The sequence below is a fragment of the Ranitomeya variabilis genome, chromosome 6 (genome assembly GCF_051348905.1).
Source record: "Ranitomeya variabilis isolate aRanVar5 chromosome 6, aRanVar5.hap1, whole genome shotgun sequence".
NCBI lineage: Eukaryota > Metazoa > Chordata > Amphibia > Anura > Dendrobatidae > Ranitomeya > Ranitomeya variabilis.
The window spans coordinates 327,086,544-327,107,112 of record NC_135237.1 but is presented as its reverse complement, the minus strand read 5'-3'; the positions used below and the strand labels follow the sequence as shown (position 1 = coordinate 327,107,112).

Sequence of the window (20,569 nt, the reverse complement as noted above, 5' to 3'; positions counted from 1 at the left end):
AATGAGAAATGGATGGGAAGATTTCAGACCTTATTGCAATTTAGATTTCTGAGACAGAACATTTTCCAGTGCATCAAATTTGTGTTACTATGATTCAGTATAATTCCACTGTATGACAACAGGCATTTCTAATCTGATAAATTCCTGGTACAATATTACTATTGTCACATCAATTTCAACTGGCTTAAAGAGAACCGGTCACCCAATTTAAAGTGGACAGTTTTTTGTCCTATTTTATTTCTGCTGCTTCCCTGAATATCCATTGTTTTGTTTTGTTTTTAGTCCGCCATAGGGTTTCAGAAACATGGGCCTTTTTAGTGTTAATTTTTATGGTCTTTACAAAGGGGTGTTTCTCACAGGGTGATTATGCAGAAGAGGAGAATAAAGACACGCCTGCATATAATTGTGTACACCCCCTTGGTAAATACAATAAAAATTAGCACTAAATAAAAAGAATCATATCTCTGGAACATTATGACAGATTTTAAAAACAAAAACTGGAATACTCAGGGGAGCAGTGAGAAAAAAGTAAGAGCAAAAACTATACACTCTTGACTTGGTGACAAGTCCTCTTTAAAGGGAACCTGTCACCCCCCAGGCATTTGTAACTAAAAGAGCCACCTTGTGCAGCACTAATGCTGCATTCTGAGAAGGTGGCTCTTTTAGTTCTTGTTCCTTGGCACTAATGAAATAATAGTTTATGAAATTTGTCCCTCAGACCTTGAAATCGTCCCAGGGGCAGGTCTTTCCCCCCTAATACAGATGCACCATAGCTGTCGCTCAGGGCCTCTGCGCGCCGGGCGCCGCCTCCTCTTCCTTCATTAGCGTCCCTGGCTCCTGCTCTGTAAGTTCGAAGGGCAGCGCAACTGCGCATGCCCGAAAAAAAAAATTACAGCGCAGGCGCCAGGAATGCTAATGAAGGAAGAGGAGACGACGCCCGGCGCACAGAGGCCCTGAGTGACGGCTGTGGTGCGTCTGTATTAGGAGGGAAAGACCTGCCCCCAGAACGATTTCAAGGTATGAGGGACAAATTTCATAAACGATTCTTTCATTAGTGCCAGCAACAAGAACTAAAAGAGCCACCTTGTCAGAATGCAGCATTAGTGCCACACGAGGTGGCTCTTTTAGTTACAAACCCCTTTAAACCAGTCAAATCTTCTGACTGTCCTCAATCACTACTAGGCCGGGGTCACACTTGCAAGTGCAATGCGAGAAACTTGTGTGAGTCTCTCGCATCAATACCTGGCACTTAGGGTTGAGAGAAACGGATCGGACATTTTCAAAAGTCGCCGACTTTCAGCAAAGTCGGGTTTCATGAAACCCGACCCGATCCCACTGTGGGATCGGCCATGCGGTCGGCGATCTTCGCGCCAAAGTCGCGTTTCTTATGACGCTTTCCCCGCCATTTTTTCAGCCAATGAAGGAGTGTGGGCAGCGTGATGACATAGGTTCCGGCTTGCTTTGTGCGGCGTCACAGGGGGTAAAACCGCCATCTTAGGCTAGGTTCCCATTGCGTTTTAGTGTGAGCGCTAACGGACAGCGTTGCACGGCGAAATTAACGCCATGCAACGCGTCCGTTAGCGCTCCCATTGCTGGCAATGTTAAAGCGCATTGCTAGCGCGTGTCATTTTCGGCACACGCTAGCGATGTGCCGTTCTTTTGTAGCGCGCCTCGGACGCTGCTTGCAGCGTCCGCGGCGCGCCCGAGGTCCGTTCCCTACTCTGGCAGATCGGGGATCTGCGCTAGCGGGGACATTTAACGCGACCCCTTAAAAGACATTGCGTTAGCGCAATCTGCTAGCGCTTAGCGCTAAACGAATTGCCCTAACGCAATGGGAACCTAGCCTTAACATTTGGGATATAGCGATTTGCACAGTGAAACACAAACTTTGCAGGGACGGAGGAGAGAGAGAGAGAGAGAGAGAGAGAGAGAGAGAGAGAGAGGAGGGGGAGGGGGAGGAGGGGGAGGAACCACCACCATTGACCTGCATTGGGTTTCGTGTTTCGGTTGGCCCCCGACTTTTCACAATAATCGGCCGATTTCACACGATCCGACTTTAGAGACAGTCGGGTTTCACGAGACCCGACTCGATCCTAAAAAAGCAAAAGTCGCTCAACCCTACCTGGCACTGATGCCGGCACTTGGGACCGGAGTGTTCAGCTGCATAGAAATACATGCAGCCGCACACTCTGGTCCTGAGTGCCAGTGGCAGTGTCGGGTATTGAGGCGAGAGACTCCCGCAAGTTTCTCGCATAGCACTCACAAGTGTGACCCGGCCCTATAGTGGTATACATCCGGTTTTCTTTATTCCAATAAGGGGTTTCATGTGCCATGCTAATGATGTCCTCTTTGAAGAATTAATTTTTATTTTGCAGCGCCAATAAGATAATAGAGGCAGGACTAGTCTGACGGGAAGTCTGTCCCTTTCAACTAGTCCTGCCTTCGATCTTCTAATCATGCCGCCCTGGGCGTGATTGACAGCCTGCTTATAATACTAATACTAGGACCTTTATGCAAAAAGATTTACTGCAAGAATAGTCCTGCCTCATTACAATATGTGGTACTGTGGAATAAAAGTTAATTTTACAAGGACTACATCATTATTAAGGTATATGATACACTTTATTAGAATAAAGAAAACCAGGGGTATTGACAGGTTCACTTTTCACCCCCATTCTGACAATTTATATTATGAAAAAGTTTATGGATTACTTCACCTTATAACCTGACTGCTTGGCTGCAATAAGTGAGTATCAGGAGTTATATTTTCTGTAGATTTGTCTGTACCTATATAGTAATACAGTACTGATGTTTAGACAGTATCGTCTTTCAAAACCTATTACCATACTGTATAACGCCATGGTGGCAGCTTAACTATTGACCAAAAGACCGTTTGGTTGACAGCTATTTCTCTAATCTCCACCAAAAATATTTATGCTTAACATTCAACATATAATTTTTTTGAGGTCCCCTGCCATCTGCCTTTGGGACATTGATAGATACCCTAAGGCTACTTTCACACATCAGTTTTTTGCCGTGAGGCAGGATGCGGTGAACTTTTGAAAATACGGATCCATAGCAAATTGTGAAAAACTGATGGAACGGATCCTTTTTTTTGCTGGATCCATTTTTTTTTTAAATTAACCCAGAGATAGAGTTTGGACTTCCTGGTCTGAGGAAAAAAAAAAAGAGAGAGAGAGAGACCAAAATGAAAAATGTGCATGATTTGTATGAATGCATGAAAAACCGGATTCAGGGGCCGGATTCATCATTTCACATGTCAGTTTCATCCGTTTATCGCTGGAACCGTCGCTGGCCGTGTTTTCGCCAGACAGAAAAAACATTCCTCTGTACGTTTTCTTCGTCCACAGGAAACAGCTTTTTTGACGGATCTGGTAACAAAACGGATGAAACGTGTGGCTATCAGGCACAATCCGGCGCTAATACAATGGTGCCTATACATGTCAGATAATTGTTGTTTGCCAAACTTCCCATCTCCCACAGAAAAAACATGCATGCATCATTTTATGATCATGCAAACAGATATATGTGAGATAAAAAAATGTCAAGCCAGATAACTTTAAGCTTATATAATTACCATCAGGTTTGCTATTAAACTGATTCATGGCTTCTATCACTGCGGAAAATGTATTGGCAAAATATTCCATCCCATATATATCCTCCATTGGCTTCCTCATCTCTAGACTCCAGGTTCTGACATCTTTCACAGCTACAAAAAATAGCAGAAGGCAAAGTATACATTAATCCATGAACCTGAATTTCACTACACAAAGCAATCACCTGTTAAAATAATGTTGCACTTATTACTATCAAATAGTGTGTCTAACACAGTTGTCAATTTAGTCATACATTTACAGAAATGCTAAGGAAAAGATTGTGATAACACAGCATTTTATCTTAATTAACCAGATGTCTATTTTCAGTAAGCCAGGAGTCATTGACTGTTATCTATATGTTGACTTTTGAATTTGTGTTTCTTTCTGGCTGGTCAAGAAAACACAGACTTTTGTTTGTATAAGCCTGTAATATTGACTTGGCTGATATGTTGATTACACATTGTCCAGGCCAGCTAGCGTGTTGACTTGCAAAACACAGAAGGCAGAACTATGCAAATAGACCAACCCCCTTATCGACCAGAGGTATTTTTGTTTTTGCATTTTTATTTTTTGCTCCCTATCTTTCCAGAGCCATAACTTTTTTATTTTATTTTTTGGTCAAAATCACCATGTTAGGGCTTGTTTTTTGCGGGATGAGTTGTACTTTTGAACAACACCATTAGTTTTATCATATCATGTACTGGAAAACGGGAGAAAATTACAAGTGCGGTGAAATTGCAAAAAAAAGTGCAATCCCACAGCTTTTTTTCTACCATGTTTACTAAATGCTAAAACTGGCCTGCCATTATGATTCTCCAGGTAATTATGAGTTCAAAGACACCAAACATGTATAGGTTCCTTTTTATTTAAGTGGTGACTTTTTTTCCAAAGATTATTAAAAAAAAAAAAAATGGCGCCATTTTCCAATACCCGTAGCATCTTCATTTTTCGTTATCTCGGGTTGGGTGAGGGCGTAATTCTGGAGTTTTGATTTTTTTTCGTTATGCCGTTTAACGATCGAGTTAATTCTTTTTTCATATTGATAGATCGAGCGATTCTGAACACGGTGATACCAAATATGTGCATATTTGATTTTTTTATTGTTTTATTTTGAATGGGGTGAAAGGGGGGTGATTTGAACTTTTATATTTTTTAACCCTAGAACGCATGACGTTAAAAATATACATATTAACGTATTGGGGGCCTTTTAGGCCCCCATGCACGTAATGTAGAAAAACACACTTAAATAACTTTCACAAGTTTATTTCAAAATTGCTCAATAAAATATGAATAGTGGACAAAATTTTAATTATAATTTTTCACATAAAACACCCAAAAAATCATTTTTTTCACAAATTTCACACAAAGACATGAAAACACACAAAAACGCATAGAAATCTATAGCAAACTAGCTGCAGCTACATTTTTATTCTAACTTTCTTTTCTATTATATTAGTCTTCCAAACAATTCTGACATGTTATTTTTTCAGAAGAGTGTTCTTTGCAAACAGTTTCCTTACAAGTGGAACAATATCGCTCAGTTTTCCTCTCTATGTTTCTTGGACACATGAAACAACGCTTTCGTTTTCTTTCTCCTGGCGCTGGAATAATCTGAAACTGTACGCCACGCCGTTTCATTGCTTCTTTAGTTTGCTTTGGCAAGCATTTCAAGTCGCTTCGCTCTATCATGTGAGGCATTACAAGTTCATGACAAAGGTCCTTCAAGAATATGCGTCTCCTGTCCTTCCTCTGTGCATGAAATTCCGGATGAGTTTCTGTATAAATAATGAATGAATTTAGGGCTGCTACATCAAGCATATTTGAATAAAGTACTACAGGTCATCGTTTTGTTTGCCTCTTGCATGAATATTCTCCCACCATCTCATCCATTTTATCTACACCTCCTTTTGTTTTATTGTAATGCAGGATGATTTCTGGTTTTAATTTTCTGTCATTGCTGTCAATACTGCAATTGTGATGCATGGTACTGAGTAAAATCACTGATTTCTCCTTCTTCGCCTTGTAAGATACTAAAGTCGCTTTGTTATTGAATCCAAAGACACTCTCATAAAGTGCTCGCTGACAATTGTGTTTCAGTGCTTCTGGAATTTCTCATCTGTTTTGCTTTATAGTACCAACAAGTGTAATAGCTTTTGCAAGCAGAAAATTGCCTAGTTCAACATTGGTGAAATAATTGTCCATGGTAATGTTTCTACCTGAATTGAATATTGGAACAGCAAGAGTTTTTAATATTTCAGACCCCAGATCCTTCTGTACTGGTGCACCAACCTCTTTGCCACAGTAGATTACACCATTTATGCCATAATAATTTGCAGAATCACACATAAAGAAGATTTTTATTCCGTACTTGGCTGGCTTGCTGGGCATGTACTGTATGAACTTGCAGCGTCCTCTGAACGGTACAAGTTGCTCATCTACAGTAACATTAGTACTAGGATAGTAAAGTTTTGTGCAATTTTTGATAAATATGTTCCAGATATAACTGATAGGGGCTAATTTGTCAGTTTCAAACCTCGCTGCACGAGTTCGCTTATCATCAAAGCGAATGATTCTTCTAATTTCCTCATATCTGCCCACTGACATTGTCGCCTTATAGTGTGGATCAGAAAGTGGGTCCAGAAATAATTCTTGTATTGGGACATCATACGATTTTTGACTCCCTGCCAGCAGTAAAAGTCCAATCTAATATATAAAGCTGAATGTGTGTGTGTGTGTATGTATGTATGTATGTATGTATGTCCGGGATTGGCATCTGAACCGTAGCAGCTACAGCCACAAAATTTTGCACAGTCACACGTCTGGACCCCGAGAGCGTCATAGGCTATGTTGTGAGGTGAAATTTTAACCCCGCGCTTTCCAATTCACCAAACAATTTTGCCCCTATCTACATAATGGGGAAAAAGTGAAAGGAAAAGTGTTGGAGGCGTCGCAGCTACAGGCACAAAATTTTGCACAGTCACACGTCTGGACCCTGAGAGCGTCAAAGCTATATTGTGAGGTGAAATTTTAACCCCGCGCTTTCCAAGTCACCAAACAATTTTGCCCCTATCTACATAATGGGGAAAAAATGAAAGGAAAAGTGTTGGAGGCAAATTAACAGCTGCCAGATGTGAACAAGGGGGACTTAAAGAATGACAGCGATGGCACCAAAGAGTATATACTGTACAGTTGCTAAGGTGGGGCCCCAACATGGGATAATCACACCACCACGGGGATATGAACACACACACAAAATGCGCCACACACTACCACGTGCTCGAACACATATACCACCCTCAGTGCACATTTCACCACACATACACCAACCTCGCCACATAAAAGTAGAAACACAAAAGTCGCCGCTCAAAACTCGCCACGCGCAAAACTCTCCACATGCAAAACTCGCCACACGTGCAAAACTCGCCACACGCAAAACTTGCACACGCAGAAAAATTGCCACACGCAGAAAAATTGCCACATGCACAAAAGTTGCAACACATGCAAAAGTTGCCTCACACAAAACTTGCACATACTCAAAAGGCACCACACATAAAACTCGCCACGCGCAAAACTCGCCATGCGCAAAACTTGCTGCACACAACTTGCTACACTAACCTGTCACATGCAACTCGACACACAAAAAGTTGCTACACGCATGTCGCCACACAAAACTCATCTCACAAAAGTCCCTACATGCATGTCGCCACACGCAACTCAACACACACAACTTGACACACGAAACTCGCCCTAAAACACACACAAGTCTGGTATCCTTCAAAAATAAAAATCTGATTAATAAGCAGACAAACTACAAGAGCAACAAATGTACCATATAGGAATCCGGCAGCTGTCAGTCACATGACCAGTCTATTATGTGTATGTGTGAGCTAATATATACTGCCAGGGGGTGGGCTTACTGTTGGCTGGGGATTTATCAGGCTGCCATTTTAGCTTACAAATACTGAGGTAAAAATACTGACCAAATAACGTGTGAACGAGGGCTAATACAGGAGGAGATGGCATACAGCTATATACTATATACAGGAGATGACACACAGGTATATACTATTTACAGGGGAGATGACACACAGGTATATACTATATACAGGAGGAGATGACACACAGATATATACTATATACAGGAGAGATGACACACAGGTATATACTATATAGAGGAGGAGATGACATACAGGTACATACTACATACAGGAGGAGATGACATACAGGTATATACTATATACAGGAGGAGATGACACACAGGTATATACTATATACAGGAGCAGATTACCTACAGGTATATAGTATATACAGGAGGAGATGACACAGGTATATGCTATGTATAGGAGGAGATGACATACAGGTATATACTATATACAGGAGATGACACACAGATATATACTATATATAGGTGAGATGACACACAGGTATATACTATATACAGGAGATTACATACAGGTATATCTAATATATAAAGCTGAATGTGTGTATGTATGTATGTGTGTATGTCCGGGATTGGCATCTGTACCGTCGCAGCTACAGCCACAAAATTTTGCACAGTCACACGTCTGGACCCTGAGAGCGTCATAGGCTATGTTGTGAGGTGAAATTTTAACCCCGCGCGTTCCAATTCACCAAACAATTTTGCTCCTATCTACATAATGGGGAAAAAGTGAAGGGAAAAGTGTTGGAGGAAAATTGACAGCTGCCAGATGTGAACAATGAGGACTTAAAGAATGAGAGCGATGGCGACAAAGAGTATATACCGTACAGTTGCTAAGGTGGGGCCCCGACATGGGATACTCACCACACACGGGGATATGAACACAAACACAAAATGCGCCACACACTACCACGTGCTTGAACACATATACCACCCTCAGCACACATTTCACCACACACACACACCAACCTCGCCACATAAAAGTCGAAACACAAAAGTCACCACTCAAAACTCGCTACATGCAAAACTCGCCATATGCAAAACTAGGCTCACGCAAAACTCGCCACACGTGCAAAACTCACCTCATGGAAAACTCACCTCATGCAAAACTTGCACACACAGAAAAATTGCCACATGTACAAAAGTTGCACCACATGCAAAAGTTGCCTCACACAAAACTTGCACATACTCAAAATGCACCACACATAAAACTCGCCACGCGCAAAACTCGCCATGCACAAATCTTGCTGCACACAACTTGCTACACTAACCTGTCACATGCAACTCAACACACAAAATGTTGCTACACGCATGTCGCCACACAAAACTCATCTCACAAAAGTCGCTACATGCATGTCGCCACACGCAACTCAACACACACAACTTGACACATAAAACTCGCCCTAAAACACACACAAGTCTGGTATTGTCCTTCAAAAATAAAAATCTGATTAATAAGCAAACTACAAGAGCAACAAATGTACCATATAGGAAATACGGCAGCTGTCAGTCACATGACCTGTCTATTATGTGTATGTGTGAGCTAATATATACTGCCAGGGGGGAGGGCTTCCTGTTGGCTGGGGATTTATCAGGCTGCCAATAGCAACCAATCACAGCTCAGCTTCTATTTTGCTACAGTTAATTAACCTGAGCTCTGATTGGTTAATATAGGCAACAAAGACATTCTCAGTATAACAAAGCTAATATATGTTGTGAAATGCTTCTATTTGCTTAGTTTTTGCCTTTTAATAATTACATTTCTATCTATTTGTTTTGTGGTTTTTGTGTGCAGAATAAATTTTTGTTAACACATTCTATTTTGCTAACAGCAGTCATTAACCCGGGCGAAGCCGGGTAGTACAGCTAGTATATGCATAAAGTTCCTCTTTTGAGATATTTTTCCAGGACTTATTTTTTGCAGAAGCGATACGTCTTCCTGCTAGGTTTGAACATAATAGGACCTCTTCTGCAGTATTGTCAGAAAAATAAGTACAGAATACATCTTCTTTAGGGGTAAAGTAACTGGGACTTCCCACAGCTCCTTGAGCCTGTCTCACAATATTGTGTGTTGGAGTACGTCTGACTAATGTAGGATTACTGTCCCAAAAAACATTCGTTTTGGATGTTTTGCTTATCACTTCTTGAGGATCCACTAGATTCACTTCTTCATCATCAGAAGAATCACTGGATGAGGATGTTTGATTAGCTGGTGGCAGATATTCTTCATCAGACTAAGGCTGCGTGTCCACGTTCAGGATGGCCGGCGGTATTGCCGGAGCGGCGAAGCCGCTCGGCGCTAAGCCCCGCCCCCTTCTGGGACGCGATGATGACGGATGTGTTAACTGTACACATCCGGGATCATCGCCCCCCTCTTATAGGGCCCTGTGTTATGCCTTGCGGGGACGCTGCGTCCCCGCAAGGTGTACGGACATGCTGCGATCTGAAAAGACGCGCAGCATGTCCGGAGTCGCAGGCCCGCCGCGTGCGGGTTTCCACGCATAGTGGACACGGGATTTCAAAAAATCCCCTCCACTATGCTGGAACATCTGGACGCTGCGTGTTTGAAGCTGCAGCTCTGCGCAGCGTCAAACAAGCAGCGTTTACTGACCGTGGACACACACCCAAAGATAGTTCACTTTCATCATCGCTTTGAAACATAATCGCTTCAATCTCTTGGTCAGTCAGACACTTGGAGGAAGAGTGTGCCATTGCTGACTAGATGTTAGCAAACTAAAAGAAAAAACAATGAACAGAATCAGGGTTGTCCACTCTTTGCTTGTGTGTGACACACTGTAAGTGTAATGTCCCCCCTTCTTCCTCTCACCCTCAGCAGCTCTTACCTTTTATACTTAGGGTACCGTCACACAGTGCCATTTTCATCGCTACGACGGCATGATTCGTGACGTTCTAGCGATATCGTTACGATATCGTAGTGTCTGACACGCTACTGCGATCTGGAACCCCGCTGAGAATCGTACGTCGTAGCAGATCGTTTGAAACTTTCTTTCGTCGTCTAGTGTCCCGCTGTGGCGGCATGATTGCATCGTGTGACACAGGTTGTATACGATGTGCGCACAGTAACCAACGGCTTCTACATCGCAAATACGTCATGAAATTATCGCTTGAGCGCCATGTATTGCAACGTGTGACCGCAGTCTACGACGCTGGAGCGATAATCATACGACGCTGCAACATCATGAATCGTGCCGTCGTAGCGATGAAAATGGCACTGTGTGACGGTACCCTTATAGGTGGTGTACAATTCTCTGGATTTTTGTGGCTCAAAAGCTCTAGCCTTTGCAAGGTTCTTAGAAACAGAAACTGAAAATGAATCAGATTTCCTCTCAACAGCTTATCTTATCACAGGTCCTTCAGCAATTAGCTCACAGTGTATATGGAGCGGCCCCCAGACGCAGGACGGCGGGGTACTCGGTACCGGGTCTATCGGTTCTGAAGATGTCACGGTGGCCTGACCCGGTCCGTGGTCCTGCTAAGGGGCGCCCAATAAAAGGTGTAGGTGGTGGTGTAGGTCGCAGTAAATAACGAGGACACAGGGTTGCAGTCTCTTTACCTCTTTACTGAAGGCTTTGGCATCCGCAATCCAGAGCACTGTTAACTGGGCTGGCTGAGACCGGCCGGTCCGAAGGCACATCCAGAGTTCCCTTTGCAGGTGGAAATCAGTGCCTACCTACTAGCGCCTGGGTGTTGTAGTACTTCCCTGCTGAGCACCACGGGATAGTCCTCACAACTGTCGTGTATGTTTCTGTTCTTTCTCTCCGTCCCCCAGATGATATGGATAGGACGCACCCGTATGACGGGGTAGGCCTGGAGTTATTTTATAGGGACCCTAGAGATGCCCCTCTCCCACAATTGCCTCCGTTGTCTTCATTAGGTGATTTAGGTGAGGCAGCCAACCTATAATTAACTGCCCTGCCGTTGGTTTGAAGTAATGCGTGGAGCCCAATACTTCCTCGGCGTTCCGGCCACCGGCTACGCGCCTCAGTAGGATGTTGCCGATCTCGGGGCACGACTCCTACTGGTTCTTTCGCCTTTGTGCTGTGATCTCGTTTCTCACTTCTCCACAATAAACCTCGCTTCTTATCCTTTCTTAAGATACCGCCGCAATGAAGTGCAGGCTAACGATCTGTCCTTTTCGCTAGGCCTCTGTCAGGATCCCACCCCTGACAGGGATCCCCCTGAATCTTCCCAAGCAACCTCTTCTCTCACTAGATGTTGCCTGGGCAAAACCCAGTCATTTTCAGTTTCTGTTTCTAAGAACCTTGCAAAGGCTAGAGCTTGTGAGCCACAAAAATCCAGAGAATTGTACACCACCTATAAGTATAAAAGGTAAGAGCTGCTGAGGGTGAGAGGAAGAAGGGGGGACATTACACTTACAGTGTGTCACACACAAGCAAAGAGTGGACAACCCTGATTCTGTTAATTGTTTTTTCTTTTAGTCTGCTAACATCTAGTCAGCAATGGCACACTCTTCCTCCAAGTGTCTGACTGACCAAGAGATTGAAGCGATTATGTTTCAAAGCGATGATGAAAGTGAACTATCTTTGTCTGATGAAGAATATCTGCCACCAGCTAATCAAACATCCTCATCCAGTGATTCTTCTGATGATGAATAAGTGAATCTAGTGGATCCTCAAGAAGTGATAAGCAGAACATCCAAAACGAATGTTTTTTGGGACAGTAATCCTACATTAGTCGGACGTACTCCAACACACAATATTGTGAGACAGGCTCAAGGAACTGTGGGAAGTCCCAGTTACTTTACCCCTAAAGATGTATTCTGTACTTATTTTTCTGACAATACTGCAGAAGAGGTCCTATTATGTTCAAACCTAGAAGGAAGACGTATCGCTTCTGCAAAAAATAAGTCCTGGAAAAATATCTCAAAAGAGGAACTTTATGCATATATTGGACTTTTACTGCGAATCTTCCCAAGCAACCTCTTCTCTCACTAGGTGTTGCCTAGGCAAAACCCAGTCAGCTTCTCTCTAACTTCCTATCCAGCCCCCAGTTTTACCAGATTGTGAGGAGTGGCCTAATACATAGAACCCTTTGCTCCCCCTGGTGGCCAGAGTGTGAAGTGTAATGTGTGACTGTGATACCTGGTCAGGTGAACTCCTTAAGTGCCATCAGACGTACCATCACTCCCCTTAGTGGCGGAGCGACAGTACTGCAACGACCAGGACTCTGGGGCGCTGCACTTACTGTCCTCAGTACTCTATACACAGCTCATTACTGTGTTCCGAAGGACCTGAGGTGATGTCATGGCCTTATCACTCCCTCCAAAAATCACATGACATCCTCACATGTGATTATCCACACCCTGGCCCCTCCACCAGCATTACTGAGTACAAATAAAGTAACTTGAGACACAAACACTACTGAGAACATGATAAAAATAGCAGGGGCCTAAAAGGCCCCCAATTCGTACAGATGTAGTTTTCACCAAACAAGCATTGTTACACCATAATGCCTATGAAAAAAATTATATGAACAACTGGATATTATCAACAACGACATACTTGAGGAATACCTGGAGTTTCAAAATTCTAACTAAAGTAATTTTGCAGATAATAGCAAAAATGTAAGCATGGGGGCCTAAAAGGCCCCCAATATGCGTTCTAGGGTTAAATATTTTTAAAAGCATTTTTTTTACTTCTTGCATGCTTCAATAGTCTCCATGGGAGACTAGAAGCTGCAGTTGTCCGATCGATTCTGTTACAGATTAGATTGCCTGTATTTAGTAGAAATGCTCACTTGTTATGAGCTCCGACCACCGAGTGGCGCTCATAGCAATCCGGCTATGACAATGATAGAGGTCTGCTGGAGACCTCTGGTTGTCATGCCAACCCATCGGTGACTTGCGATCTCGTGACGGGTTCACCATTGGGCAGGATTTCCGGCATGCTTGCCGGATGTGCGAGTTAAATGGTGCTGTCAGAGATTGACAGTGGCATTCAACTAGTTAACAGCTGCGGGTAGCTCGCGATTCCACTTCCGGCTGTTGCGGGCCCATGTCAGCTGTATATATCAGCTGTCATGTGGCCAGAAAGGTGCGGGCTCAGCACCGGAGCCAGCAACAAACAGGGGGAGTCCAACATTGGCGTACTATTATGCCCGACGTCAGAAAGGGGTTAAATAATTAAACCCCTGTACCTCTGGATGCTGGCTTGAAGGACAGTTGTTAACTATAAAAAGAGGATACATGCACCTCTGTAACAGATGCCTCCATATACACATAAACATCCAGAGATCCAAAGAACCAGAGACGCCTTACAAGACAGCAGCCAAGACATCATAGCTCCATCACGAGGGACACAGATTTGACATTCGACAGGATGTCAGCTTAGGGGACTACGGCCCTGGCTGAAAGAATACAGATCTGCTCCATTAACCATCACTGAACCATGGATATGTTTGGGGCAATCGGGATTTGGATCCAGCGGTCACTTGAGCCCCATAGATATGTTTGTGGAAGCCAGGAATTGAACCCGCCGGTCAACTGGCTCTATGGAGATGTTTGGAGAAGCCAGGTTGTGACCATCTGGTCAGCTGGCTTTGTACCTCAATCAACTGTCCTCTTCCAAAGCTTGTCATTTCCCTCACTCTGTGTGCATACCATAGGTGGGGTAGTCAGCCCTGCAAGCTCTGAAGTAATAGCTGCTCTTATCCCGGCAAGTCAGCGGAAGGGTGAGACTCTGTAATTTGCACCATCTTAGTTATTTTGCTGGGGCTGTTCTACATGTTATTTGCCCGATTTGTGGTTCAATAAAGTATTACCACACTGTTTTACCCACACCCTCTGTTGTCTGAGTAGTGTTACGCCCAAGGGAAAAGGAGAGTTGGCGTTTGATGGGATGATCCCAGGTCCATGCGGTTTCGGCTAGCAGACCAGGGCACCCTATGACCTCCCCCGTGTCTCCACAAAGATGATCCAGAATTGTTGCTTAAAGGGGTTGGATACCTTTGGGGACAATATTTTTATTACTTAAAAACATGAATTTTCTGCTAAAAATAATTTTTAAAATTGGGTTTCATTAAAGATTTTGCACAGTCTGGATTTACAGGCTTTTTGTTTCCCTGTATGTTTAACTTTACTGTAGTCAGTGGTCATAAATCAGCGGAGAGCTCAGAAAAACACTTAAAAAAATAGATACAAACTTTCCCATTAGACTGTCAGAATGATGATCACTGATGGATTCTCAGTTAGAGGTTGACCACTTTCTCTTGTTAGTGCAGCTGTAATAGGATGCAGGTACTGAGTATGCCACCACGGAACAGACAGACCAACTCTTGAAGGGGATTTATTAACAGGGGTAGAATTCTCCTCGCAGGGAGTAAACGGGGTTAATAGAGTCAAGTAAAACAGTAAACAGTTAAGCGGAATCAAAAGGGTTAACGAGTGTTCTTGTAACTTATCAGCCCAGGGAGATCCTGACTGGAGGGTCCTTTTACCAACATGGATACAGTCACCAGCAGGGCTTGAGATTCTGGTCTTTTCTGTGTCTCCTGGAAAGTCCGGGGTTAAGTCTCTGCAGCCTGCTCTTCTCAAAGTGAAACTGGAACCAGGAAATAACAGTCTCTCCGTCACTGCTGCAGGAGTCTCCGTAAGCCTGGCAGCTTCTCTGTGATAACGATGTCACACACACACTGGGCAGTTACTTATCACACTCAGGGATCTTTGCTTGTGACTGCGATCACCAGGGCTGCACTGAGTCACTGTCTCTGCACTGTCAGGGGAAGAGTCTTCTCAGATTATGGAGGCTTCCAAGTCCCCACTCTCACTCCAGCCTTAGTGCCCTCACGGGGAGCACTCTGTCATGGGGAGCGCGGCTCTGCAGCCTGCTTTCTCTCTGGCACGCTGTCCCCTCTCTGGCGCGCTCTCTCTCCCGCACTTTTCTGACCACTCCCCTCTCTCTTCCCAGCAGTCCCCTGGTCCCCTCTGTCCAGGGCAGAACATCTTCCCCCCAACAACCCAGCTGTCGGACTATGTGGTTCCAGGCAAGGAGCAGGGAAAGCAACCTCCTTACACAGCTTTACTCACAGACTGGCCAGTACTTCTGTCAATAAAATAGGAATGGATAACCTCCGAATATCATTTTGCTTTGGTCCTTGGGCAGATTCCCTGAGGACTGCAGTGCTTGGGCAGCAATCCCTGTTTTCCCGGCCGCCAGCCCTTTAATTTCTCAGTAGTGTGTGCGTATTTGCCTTGGTGCATGAGACACTAGATTAATTCAGGCGCTGACCAATGCCAGTGTCAGGATGCTATTTGTGGGCAGAGTTTACACACAGTACTCTCCTGTCCCACTTCTGCCTGCGATGTGTGCAGAAGTCTCAATGTATCCTATGTGATGTAAACAGCAGTTGCAGTGTATCCTATGTGATATACAAGTTTGTGGAAAAGTGTTTGCCCCTTCCTGATTTACTATTCTTTTGCATGTTTGTCAAACTTAAATGTTTCAGATCATCTAACAAATTTAAATATTAGACAAAGATGACACAAGTAAACACAAAATGCAGTTTTTAAATGAAGGTCTTTATTATTAAGGGAAAAAGAAATCCAAACCTAAGGGGCCCTGTGTGAAAAAGTGATTGCTTCCTAACCTAATAACTGGCTGGGCCACCCTTAGCAGCAGCAAATGCAATCAAACGTTTGCGATAACTGGCAAGGAATCTTTTACAATTTTATAGAGTAGCTTTATAGAATTGTTGTAATTCAGCCACATTGGAGTGTTTCTGAGCATGATCCGCCTTTTTAAATCCATGCCAAAGCATCTCAATTGGATTAAGGTTAGGACTTTACCTAGGCCACTCCAAAGTCCGAATTTTGTTTTTCTTAAGCTATTTAGAGGTGGTATTGCTGGTGTGTTTTGGATCATTTTCCTGATGCATAACTCAAGTGCGCTTCAGCTTGAGGTTACAAACAGATGGCCAGACATTCTCCTTCAGGATTTTTTGGTAGACAGCAGAATTCATGGTTCCATTTACCACAGCAAGTCTTCCATGTGCTTCAACAGCAAAACAACCTCAAACCATCACACTACCACCACCATATTTTACTGTTGGTATGATGTTCCTTTTCTGAAATGCTGTGTTACTTCTACGCCGGATGTAATGGGACATACACCTTCTAAAAAGTACAACATTTGTCTCGTTAGTCCACAGAGTATTCTCCCAAAAGTCTTGGGGATCATCAAGATGTTCTCTGGCAAAACAGAGACGAGCCTTTATGTTCTTATTGCTCAGCAGTGGTTTTCGTCGTGGCCGTGCAGGCCATTTTTGCCCAGTCTCTTTCTTATGTTGGAGTCATGGACATTGAGGCCTGCAATTATTTGGATGTTGTTATGGGGACTTTTGGGACCTCTTGGATAAGTCGTCACAGCACTCTTGGGGTAATTTTGGTTGGCTGGCCACACCTGGGAAGGCTCACCAATAGAGTTATGCGAATATGTTCGGAATTGGTCGCCAAATCTGAATTTGCCATATTCGTGCCATATTGGTACCCTATTCGTGCCTAATTTATATTTGATCGGTTCCGAACGTATTCGTTCATTTCTACTCCCATTGACTCCAATGACGTTTGGCTGTGTTCGGTAAATATTGCAAAAACAATATTCACGGCTGATCGTAATCGGAACTGAATTTTGAAAAATTCACTCTACTCTACTCACCACTGTTCCATGTTTTCACCATTTGTGGATAATCGCTCTCACTGTGGTTCGCTGTAGTTCTAAAGCTTTAGAAATGGCTATATTACCTCTTCCAGACTGATAGATCTCAATTACTTTGTTTCTCATTTGTTCCAAAATTTCTTTGTATTGCGGCACAATGTCTAGCTGTGGAGGATATTTTGGTCTTCCTCAGTCTGTCAGGCAGGTCCTATTTAAGTGATTTCTTGGCTGAAAACAGGTGTGGAAGTAATCTGGCCTGTGTGCGGCTAGGGAATGTGAACTCTGCTTTTTTTAGGGGGGGGCAATCACTTTTTAAAGATCTTCATTTAAAAACTGCATTTTGGGTTTAGTTGTGGTATCTTTGTCCAATTTGTTTGGTGATCTGAAACATTTAAGTGTGACAAACATGCAAAAGGAAATCAGGAATGTGCAAACACTTTCACAGAACTGTATGTACAGTCTCAGTGTATCCTATGTAATGTATATACACTGCAATCTAAGTATGTCTCATGAGATGTGTATACAGTAGCCTGTGTATCCTATGCAATGTATATACAGTAATTTCAGCATCTGTGATTTATGCATCAGTCTCAGTATCTCCTGTGTGTAGTATATACAGCAGTCTCTGTCACCAATGTGACATAAGCAGCAGTACAAGTGTATCCTATGTAATGTATATACACTGCAATCTAAGTATGTCTCATGAGATGTGTATACAGTAGCCTGTGTATCCTATGCAATGTATATACAGTAATTTCAGCATCTGTGATTTATGCATCAGTCTCAGTATCTCCTGTGTGTAGTATATACAGCAGTCTCTGTCACCAATGTGACATAAGCAGCAGTACAAGTGTCTTCTATGTGATATATACAGCAGTTGCAATTAATCTTATATGATGTATACAGCAGAATCTCAGTGTATCCTGTCTGAAATACATAACAGGCTCAGTATCTCCTAAATAATCTACCAGGAGTCTCAGTATATCCTATATGATGTATATACAGCAATCTCAGAGTATCGTATGTGATATGTGCAGCACAGTCTTGGTATCTTATGTCGTGTAAATACAGCAGTCTCAATGTATCCTATGCAATGTATATTCAACAGTTTCCATATATGTTATGCAATGTATATACAACAGTTTCGGTATATTCTATGTAATGTATACAGCAGTCTGTGCATACTATGAGGCATACAGCAGAGTCTTCGGTCAATCTTATGTCATGTGTATTCAGCAAAATTTCAGTGTATCTTACGCGCTTTATATCCTGTGTGATATAAATATAAGCCTCAGTGTACCCTAAGTGATGCATATACAACAGTATTAATGTGTCCTATGCGTTGTAGAGGCAAAAAAAAAAAATCATGATTGTACTTCTTAAAAGTGCACACAATGGGGCGATAATCAAAAACTGTAATAGCAGAATTGACTTAGTTGCCCATAGCAACCAATCAAAGCTCAGCTTTCACTTCTCAAACTGTTCTGGTAAAATGAATGCTGCACTCTAATTGGTTGCTATGGGAAACTAAGCTAGTTTTGCTATTAGACAGTTTTTCAATCAACCCCAATGGGTAAGAAGAAGCTTAACCCCTTCACCCCCAAAGTTAGCTTGAACGTTAATGACCAGGCCAATTTTTAACATTTTGACCCATGTCACTTTATGAAGTAATAACTCTGGAATGCTTCAATGGATTCTGAGATTGTTTTTCAAAACATAATGTACTTCATGATACTGGTAAAATTTATTCGGCATGACCTGCATTTATTTGTGAAAAACAACAGACATTTGGCAAAAATTTTGCCATTTTCAAACTTTTAATTTTTATTCTCTTAAATCACAGAGGTATGTCACACAAAATAGCTAATAAATAACATTTTCCACATGTCTACTTTACATCAGCACAATTTTGGAACCCATTTTTTTTTTTGTTAGGAATAGAGTTGAGCGACTTTTACCTTTTTCGGATCACGAAACCCGACTTTGTCAAAAGTCGGGTGAAATCAGCCGATTATTGCGAAAAGTCGGGGGCTGACTGAAACACGAAACCCAATGCAAGTCAATGGGGGATCAAAGTCAGCAGTGAGTGGAGGACAGGAAAACACCTACAGTGCCCATTTTAATGCCAAAAACATCAATTCTTATTATTGAAGCTTGTCAATCTTAATTTACTTTATAATAATAGTTAGGCATTGAAAACTGGGGGTCATTTGGCTAAAGTTGTGGTGGGGTAGGGCTGGCTCAAGATTTTCGTGGGCCCAGGAAACATGGAATACGTCACCGTGGTGGAGCAGGGAGAGGTAAGTATTTCAACTTTGCAAGTGCTGTGATCCTGAGCAAGCAGGGGGGGGCACTCATTGGCACTGGCACTGGCACAGGGCCCCTCTTATTAGGGCGGTGTGTTTGACGGCGGGTGGCACCTCCCACCGGCAGAGACACTTTTGCGTACTATGAGGGGCCCTGTGCCAGTGACATCGCCAACGAGTATGCCCCCCACCCGATGAAGGAACCTGCACTTTCATCTGCACCTTCCTCTTTGTCCCCGTGTAAGGTGGTATAGTATACGGGAAGGGGAACCTGACTTTCAGCAGGGTCAGATTCTGGCTGTGTAGAGTGCAAGGGGAATGTAGTGGTCTGGGTCAATGTACCAGCAGACTCATCTAGCAGTGGCTGGGCAATGGGCAGGATGAGGAGGAAACACAGATATAGGCCCAAATAATAAAGTGGGCTAAATGCAGTTCAAATGTGGTAACAGGACTAAAGAGGTGGCATTGCTTTGTTCAGTGGAGGACAACTGTAATGAGTGGCAGACACAGTTAGTAGGCCCAAATAATAAAGTAGCCTAAATGCAGTTCAAAATTGGTAACAGGACTAAACAGGCGGCATTGCTTTGTTCAGTGGAGGACAACTGTAATGAGTGGCAGACACAGTTAGTAGGCCCAAATAATAAAGTAGCCTAAATGCAGTTCAAATTGGTAACAGGACTAAACAGGCAGCATTGCTTTGTTCAGTGGAGGACAACTGTAATGAGTGGCAGACACAGTTAGTAGGCCCAAATAATAAAGTAGCCTAAATGCAGTTCAAAATTGGTAACAGGACTAAACAGGCGGCATTGCTTTTTTCAGTGGAGGACAACTGTAATGAGTGGCAGACACAGTTAGTAGGCCCAAATATTAAAGTGGGCTTACCCCGTTGATAAAGCTATACCGCGAAACGCGCGTCCGGGGCCGCCGGGTGAAGTGCAGACTATTCCCCTTGGAACTGACTATGGGTAAGCGTGCAATCATTATGTTGTGATGGTGGGCTGTGGACCTTGTGCT

At 43.2% G+C, this 20,569-nt stretch overlaps 1 protein-coding gene across 1 annotated transcript in view; it reads right to left on the bottom strand.

Annotated features, from left to right (window-relative positions):
* Positions 1-20,569, bottom strand: part of BPHL (biphenyl hydrolase like) — a 173,747-nt gene that overhangs the window by 9,167 nt on the left and 144,011 nt on the right. Inside the window, exon 5 of the mRNA XM_077267644.1 lies at positions 3,599-3,730. Coding sequence (XP_077123759.1) covers positions 3,599-3,730 — 132 coding nt within the window. The remainder of the gene's footprint in view (positions 1-3,598; positions 3,731-20,569) is intronic.